This window comes from Loxodonta africana, chromosome 18, assembly GCF_030014295.1.
Source record: "Loxodonta africana isolate mLoxAfr1 chromosome 18, mLoxAfr1.hap2, whole genome shotgun sequence".
In the NCBI taxonomy this organism is placed as follows: domain Eukaryota; kingdom Metazoa; phylum Chordata; class Mammalia; order Proboscidea; family Elephantidae; genus Loxodonta; species Loxodonta africana.
This window is the reverse complement of record NC_087359.1, coordinates 47713918-47722119: the sequence shown is the minus strand read 5'-3', so window position 1 is coordinate 47722119 and position 8202 is coordinate 47713918. Positions and strand designations below refer to the sequence as shown.

General features: G+C 48.4%; 1 protein-coding gene and 1 long non-coding RNA gene across 2 annotated transcripts in view; one reads left to right on the top strand and one right to left on the bottom strand.

The window, feature by feature from the left end:
* Positions 1–534: 534 nt before the first annotated feature.
* The window catches only part of SEPTIN4 (septin 4), a 33831-nt gene continuing 26163 nt past the window's right edge, over positions 535–8202 (top strand). Inside the window, exons 1-3 of the mRNA XM_064271300.1 lie at positions 535–3627; positions 4280–4324; positions 5427–5434. Coding sequence (XP_064127370.1) covers positions 2067–3627; positions 4280–4324; positions 5427–5434 — 1614 coding nt within the window. The 5' untranslated portion in view covers positions 535–2066. The remainder of the gene's footprint in view (positions 3628–4279; positions 4325–5426; positions 5435–8202) is intronic.
* LOC111751770 (uncharacterized) overlaps positions 2353–8202 on the bottom strand; it is a 32189-nt gene continuing 26339 nt past the window's right edge. The window contains exon 5 of the long non-coding RNA XR_002786844.2: positions 2353–2460. This is a non-coding gene — a long non-coding RNA (uncharacterized LOC111751770). The remainder of the gene's footprint in view (positions 2461–8202) is intronic.

Below are 8202 nucleotides of genomic sequence, written 5' to 3'. Positions count from 1 at the left end.
ATGCTTGAGTGTCCTCCTCATATGGCAGCTGGCTTCCCCCAGAGCAAGCAAGCCAAGAGACCAAGGCAAAAGCTGCAGTATCTATTATGATCTAGCCTCAGAAGTCACATACCATCAGTTCTGCTATATTCTATTGGTCCACTGGTCTGACTTTATTGATTCAGAATGGGAGGGGACTGCACAAAGACATGAATATCAGGACGTAAGGATTAAGGGGAACCTCTTGGAGCCTGGCTACCATAGACTCCATCCTAGTGGACTGACGAGATCGAATATGTATGACCGCTTGGCAGCCAACCAAGTGACCATCCCTGGCACATCTGTACCTCACTGCATGCCTTTCATTCAGACTAAAACAGTGCCTTGTGGCTTTTACGTATGACATCACATTTTATCCTCATCACACACTGCTCAATGGGAGAGCGAGAGAAGTGGGGGCCACCCTCCAAGAACCCATCTGTGTCTCAGACATGGATGGATTCGAGCTAGACTATTCATGATGAGGGAAACATCAGATTCTGTGCTGCATTTTGAAACATTTCTGCTAAAAATCACCCTTTATGTTTATTGTACTGAAATTGAATACTAATAAAAGATATTTTCCCCAACATTATGAGAATATAAACAAAACTGAGCTAATTTAATCCAGCTTAGAAAAGTCACAGCCAGTGGCCTTAATGTTACATGTTGATAGGGAAATTCAAACTGCCTCTTAACTTACAATGAAAAATATAATCTTCCTAGAAAAACAAGTAAATAAGCATTATATATTGTCTTATGACTAAAAGTTACATATTGACAAACTATCATTTAAAGTAGAATCTCATAAGAAAGCTTTGTGTAAGTCAGCTAGTCTCATGATAAGATAGCAAATAAGTATAAATCAACAAAAACCAACTTCACTTCAACCTGGTTTTATACTTAATGTCTTCAAGATACCTGACTTGTAAATACTCTCCAGCATTTATCCTTTTTTATAAAACAAGCTATAATGGCAGTTTTTATATTCTAAAGACTTGTGTCAGTAGCTCAAAGTTTCTCAATTTCTTGAACTTTCTGGTTTCACCTTTACATTTCTAATCAAGGCGGAGCTTAAAGAGTTGGGAAACAATCTGACCATCCTATAACTGCGATGACCCTTTAGAATCAATAGTGAAATGTTGGATATGGCAGGGATTATGTTGGAAAGGAAGAGAAAAGAACGTGTAAAAGGGAGAGAAAGGTGACAGGGCCTCTTTCTTACCCAAAATGGCCATCCAAGTTGGAAAGTTACTTTTCACAGTGGAGAGAACCAAAGTCCAACTGATTGGCTACCTGAGAGGATTGTGAAAAAGGACCCTAATATTTATTGTGTGACACCCATGTACTAGGTAATGGTTTGCAGGCTCAGAAAGGCCAGATAACTAGTCCAAGGTGCACAGCTAGTCGTTTATGACTGAAATCAGTAACTGTCTAATGCCAAATCCCTTCTACAACATTATACTCTCTCCTGGTTCAGGAAGTACGGGAACTTGGGATTTGAGCAACCTGGATTTTTACCCCAGGGTCAACCAAAACCTGGAAAAGGCTGGAGCTCTATGTTTTGACTTGCATAAAGTGCAATATCAAAAAAAATTGGGACTAGTTAGTACCTTGTACCTTATTAAAACTAGGGCTTAATGTAGGATGATTGGTTTGGGTAGCCTTGCCTTAATAGGACCTTTTGGCTGATTCCTTCTCTGAATGAGTCCCTGAGAAGTCCTAGAATCTGGGGAGAGTAAGGAAGGGTCTGGAACCTTCTCTATACACCAGGAAATCACAGTTTTGCTAAGAAGTTGGCCCAAGGCTTGGTGGTGTCAACTCCAAAGACAAATCCACACCTTCCTTTCAGGCATTGCCTGAGATTCTTTGTAGGATTGTGGCTGGAGGCCAGGATGTTCTAATAGGAAGCTCCTTCCTTTATGACATCACCAGACAGAGAGGTAGTTAAGGGGACTATCTGAGACATTCTTAGAACAGCAGCTCTTAAAACTGAGGGTAAATATTCAGGCATCATTAGGACCCTGAATACAAGTCAGCCAAGAAATATGGGATCTACCCAGAGGGGCACAGTCTATCAGGTGGTCAAGACAAATAAAGTTGGGTCCAAAGTAGCAGTGTCAGCACATAAAGGGACTGAGGTTAGTTACACAACCCCTCACCGGGGACATGGGTATGTTGTTGCCTCAAGCCAGCGAGGTGCTGCTGTATCCGTGAGCTCTCCTTCCCATCGAAAGTCAGAAGCTGCACAGTCCTGCACATCAGACTACCCTCGACCTTTCTCCCCCCAGTCAGGGCCTAGCCTCTCCTCCCCTCGGGGCACCGAGACCCGGCCAAGATCAGAAGCATCCCGCCAAACCTCTCCTCACCGAAAGAGCCAGCAAACTCAGATGGCGGCGGCAGCTTCCCACAGTGTTTCCATACAGCGGAATGTTAGTTCACCTAGGGAGGAAGCAACACGAAAAAGTACGTCTCTTGCAGGGCGTGAGAACAGCTATCGTTCCTCATTACCTGCAGGTGCCAGAGCCACTCGCAGGTTGAGTTTTCTAGACCAGAAGGATAACTTAGAAGGCTTACAAGAGCAAGAACCACCCTCCAAGGTCCAGAACCCACAAGGAGTCAGAATTCCCCGTAAGATTTCGGTTCATCCAAAGGATGAAGCAGTTCAAACTGACCCCATCCGGAGGACTTTGACTGCTGCTGATATCAGATCTCCAAGGAGACCCGCTAGCCCAGAACACAGCAGCAGCCGGTCTGCAGAGCCTCGAACAGCCCAGAGAAGGATCCCTGGCCAAGAGCCTGAAGTGGGTCCTCGCAGCTCAATTTATTCAGAAGCCAAGGCCTTGAATAGGAATGCAAACTTGGAATCATCCCTCAAATTTTCTATTCTTAGAGATTTGGATAGTGGGCACCGAGTTTCTATGCGTACAGACCCTGAGTCGGCCCACAAGTATTCTGTCTATGCCGAACCCAAGACATCCACAAAGGTCATAATGTCATCGGGGGTGGAGTCCAACATGAGGTCCTCAACCAGAGGAGACAGCGAGTCCGGCCGCAGGGTCACCATCTCATCAGGGGGACAATCAGTACAGACAACTCAACGTGCAACAGTTCGAGCAGCACCTGAGAGCTCCCACAAATCTTCCATCTTTGTGAATCCAGAGCCTGTCTATAAGCAGCACATCCAAAGACCCCCAGAACCTGTCCACACATCCGCAGGACCTGCTCGAAAACCCTCTGTCCACGTGGAATTGGAACTGACCCCTCGGCCCTTACCCCCGCGATCCTTACCTAGGTATGGGCCTGACTCCTCATGGTGGGCCTTACTCAATCCTGAACTCGAAATGCCCCAAAGCCGACCAACAACACCTGATTTTGAGCCTAAGTCCCCTGTCCCCCTAGACTCTTTTTTGTCCTTTTTTGAAATGGACTCAAGTCCTGTCTGTGAGGATCTGATGTTCCAGAGAGAGAATGCAAGTCCATCACCACCATCAGCATCACCGCCACCAGCAAAGGAGTCTCCAAACCGGGCACCATTGAGAGAAGTGCCGCAGGCCCCCAAGCACACTTCCAAACAACCCATTCAAAGGTTTAGTGCTTTCTTCTTGGGTATGTGAAGAATCAGACTGCCCAGGTGCAGCCCCAATTTAGTGAGGTTGAATGTTGGGCTGGAAAAGAAAGGCCTCTTCTTCATTCTGGTCCTTAGGGTTACCCTCCTGCAGTACCAAAGCTAGTGTCATGCTTGAGCCCACTGCCCGATTCCTTTTCCTGGCAGCTTCTCTGAGCCCCAAGCTATTGACATCGATGACGATGCTTGGGCCCGGCATCAAGCTTTGATTCTTCCAGGCAACACTACTTAACTTTTCAATGGAAGGTATTGGAGAGTGGTTTGAAGGGTGGGAAGCTGTTTCCCAAGACTGGAGATGAAGAGCTGAGCTGGGGTGAGGGCTGGCAAGGGCTACTAAAGAACATAGAGTCCTCAGGTAGATGTTCTGGCAACAAAATGGAGAAGGTGGGGTGGAGATGAGCTGGGACTTGGACTTCCAGGAGGGGAAAGGCATTAACAGTGGCGCGTAAAGAAGCATGAGAAAAGGAGAGGCAGAGTGGGAATGTGACATTTAGTCCTAGGCTGGAGTTGCTCCTTGGAGGATCAAGGGCTGAAGGCACTTTCGAGTGGAGAAATGTGGAGCTAGGCAGCTATAAGTAGCATGGGGTGGGCTATACATCTGACAGGGAAAAAAAGCAACAATCTCTCTTTCAGATGTCTCTGAGGAAATGTACAATCGTGTCATCTGGTGGCTAAAAGGTCTGTGACTTTTTCTCCTTTCAGGGCCCGTTGTGGGGGCTTAGGGTGGGAGGAGGGGTTGGAGAGTAGCTGTGTATCTACAGATCCAGGTCTGTTAGGAGGGTACCAGCTGGGGTTTCACATGAAGGAGCAGAAGAATTTCTCATCTAAAATTCCATCATTAGAGTCATTCCTTTGGGACTTGGAACCTTCTTCATTTTCAAGAGTCTCCTTTCAATGGGAAACCACTTCTAGAAAGGACAACAATTTAAGCCTATGGCCTTTCAGCTTAGCTGATCGTAACTGTCGTGTGATGAAAAGACACCAGAACAAACTACCTGCTTCACAGCCTTTTCAGGGCTGACCCTACACTGATCCACATTGAGGGCTCTTCTCATATATCTCTCGGGTTCCTTAGAACCCAATTCAAGCCCCGACCCCATGACCCGGAAGTACTTATTGGCTGCTGCCCAGGTAGGATCTCTAGAGATGCCTGGGCCCCCCCTTGAGGTCATCAGTGAGTCCTGCAGCCAGCTCTAGAATCTTTAAGAGTGGTGTCCCCAGGGTCCTGTGACCTCCACTCCCTTTGTGTCTTGGTCTCTGGTGGGAGGGGGCTGGGAGCACCATACCATTTATTGAATTTTGGTGGCAGGGAGTCCTTGCTGTGAGCTTTGTGGCTGAAAATATGCTTCAGCCCTATAAGCAGGAGGGAGGCCGGAGCTGTGGATGAGGAAGTTCCTGGGGAGAAGAGACCCTTGGAAATGCAATCCAACACCAACCAGCATGAGCCGTCAGAGTGCTGTACAGGAAAGAGCAGAGAAGGGCAGCCTTGCCCCTCAGAGGGACCAAAGCTCTATAAAACAGGGGTTTAGTAAACTATGAATGCTGGTGTTACATTATCTGGGTTTGAGCCCTGGATTTACTATCTCCTGACTATATAACCTTGGATAAATTATTTTACCACTCCAAGACTCAGTTTCCCCATCTATTAATGGGAATAATGGCTTCCTCTTTAAGTCCACAGGCATCTTTAGTAAAATTCCCTTTTTCCCCTTCTGTTGGCACTCTCTGAATTTCATTTGCTGTCCCCTGGGAATGCCTGGCTTCTACTTCGTTATGACAGATGAGGAGGTAAGAATGCCCCTGGGATGTTAATTTCCAGTCTTCCTGTGCCCTCGCTTAACCAAGTCCCTCTTCTGCCCTCGGATGGAAGCAGGTGTGGAGGGAGACAGAGCTGCTACCCATGGTTGGGCAGGTTGTTCACTGTACAAGGGCACCTGGCAGAGGGAGCAGGTGGGAGCTGAAATCCAGCCTGTGTTCCACTTGCCCAGCCATGCACCTGTAGGGCTGCATCCCCCCAGAGGGGGTTTTGCACAAAGGTGCTATATGAGCTAGTCTCAACCCTGGAGAGAGTAGAGCCCTCTGGGCAGATGATGAATCCTGCCAAGTGCTCTGTAGGGAGGCTCTCTGGGCAGCCATTGGTTGATTAGTCCCTACCTGGCTCACCCCTCTCCAGCCCATGACATTACAGAAAGGGGCCGATTTTCTGGGTTACACACTATCTGGTTTCTCAACTTAAAAAGACACAAGGTGGACTCTGCTCCCGGCAGCCCTGTGTCCTGAATTTGGCAAAGAGTGTCCTGGTTTCACAGTGCATTGTTCCCATAAGTACGTTTATTTCTGCTCTGTCCATGTTTGATAAGATAGACTTCTTTCTGCCTCCATTCTTTCTCTTGCCATAGCTCTCCCTTGCCCAAAGCCTTGAAATGACCTCTAATGGGTCCCATCCACGGGCTAACCCAGGATACACAGTTGACTACAAATGGAAAACAAATGGGGGGTGGGCAGCCTGAGCAGAGATAACGGAGCAGCTGAAGGGGAGGTGTCCAGAAATGCCACTGCCGCCCCCTCTGCCATGGTTTCTTAGCCAGCCTTGCACCCTGAGCTCAACTGTGGGTGGGAGCAGCTACTTTCAGAGATTATCTCCACACAAGAGAGTAAATCCCTCCCTCCCTTTCTTCTTTTTTCCTTCCTTCCCCCTCCCCCCACCCTTTCTTCCTTCAATAAGCAAGTTTTTATTCTGATGCTAGCACTCTGCTAGGCACTACTGGGGGATGTACTGAAGCCTCACAGCACACACATTCTTTGGGTTTGAGAAACTTCCCATCTGGTTGGGGAGATATGACATGGACAGGAAGCATTTCAATAACGGTATGAAATAGTCTGTGCTTAAGTGTCAAAACAAATGGAACAGACTGAGTAAGTGCTTCTGGGGGTCTTAGGAAAGGGGGAGGCAGCAGGGAGTCAGGGGTGTCTTGACTTCTAGCTTCTTACTCACCTCTTGATGCAAATCCATACCTTTGGGATGGATAAAGGAAGGGGTTAATATTCCCCTTATTGCAGGATGTGACGTTTTTGACTGAGCAGGCTCCTCGTTCTCCCCCACCCACACCCCATTTTTCTGTGCATCTTGTTTTAGTTTAGGAAGTCAAAAGCCTTGGCAGCAGGACGGCTCCTTCCCAAAATAGCTCTTATCCTGTCTCGATAATTACAGCTCTCCAGCCCTGTTTAGCAGCAGAGCTGCTCCCCCAGAAGCTGGGAAGAGAAGGCTCCCAGGCAGCTGGGCTAGCTGGTCTTCACTGGCTCTCTGGAGGTGTTGGTATGGAGGTGGGCCAGGTACTCTCCCTGCAAAGCATGAGAGAGCTAGACCTTCCCCAGGCTGTCCCCAGGCCACATGACTCATGGGCAGCCTCAGGATGGAGACTCTGTGGTGCTGACATCCAAGACCTCCGGTTCCTCTGATCTGGAAATGGTTGACCATAGAGTCTGTTCCAGATTCCATTCCTGGCAGGAATTCTCTGGTGGCCCAACCACGGCGCCTGGCATATGGAAGGCAACATGTTTGTTGCTAAGCTTCACATGCCCCTCCAGATCCACAGCTGGGGACAGTGCGTGATTCAGCCTCTCTCTAAGCACCAGTGTCCTCCCAAGTGGCCCCCTCAAGGCCCTTTAGTCGAAGGAGTGGCATGGGCGGATGCTTCTCATCCTTGGGTTGGGTCATTAGGGGCTGGAGTTTCCCCAGAGGAGGTTGTCCTGGGCTGAGAGAAGCATTCCAGATGATTTTTTTGGTACCAGAACTAGCAGAAACTCAACAGGAAGGTCCTCAGGGTGCCCTACTGGGTGAGTGGGGGCTGTCTTCTCACACAGCCCTGCGGAGTTCCTGGGAATAAAACAACTCTTGATGGGAGGGGCTGCAGCACCTCTGACAGACAGGGCTGCCCTGGCCGCAGGATCCTGTGTCCTCAAGGCACCTGACCTACTTGCCCATGGATGTGGCTTCCAGCCTGTCAGGGGACAAGGTGGTTTATTCCCTGCTATATCAATCAATTATGTAAGAAACCAACTCTGGAAAACAGGCCAAGAACCAGAGGAGGCCTTCTCAGTGATCCCAAAGGCACACATCAGAGTCTTTAGAGTGATATGTCATTTGGCCCCTGGGGGAGGGAATGGTCAGCCTCCTGTTGGCCCCTGAGCCACGTAGGCCTTTTACTCAGGCGGACTTCCTTTAAAAAGAAAAATCCAGGCCTTAGGAGAAACCCAAGGCATATCCACGTTCATGAGGATGTTAACAGAATCCTGGAGCATGAGTTGTCTGAAAAGAATCCTAAAAACCATCTTTCTCACTCCCCTATTTTCTCTTGCTTTGGATGGGGGCTTGTAGTTGAGAGGAATTGTTGAAAGAATGGAGTAGAGTTGCTGAAAATGGGGCAGGGCACCTCAGGAGGCTTTTCATGGCAACTTGGCTCTCACCACTCAGCTTCTTAGGAAGTAGCCATCTTCCCAGTCAGATGGTACCTTGTTCATTTCTAGCTACCATAGGCAGCTAAGTCCAGTACAGG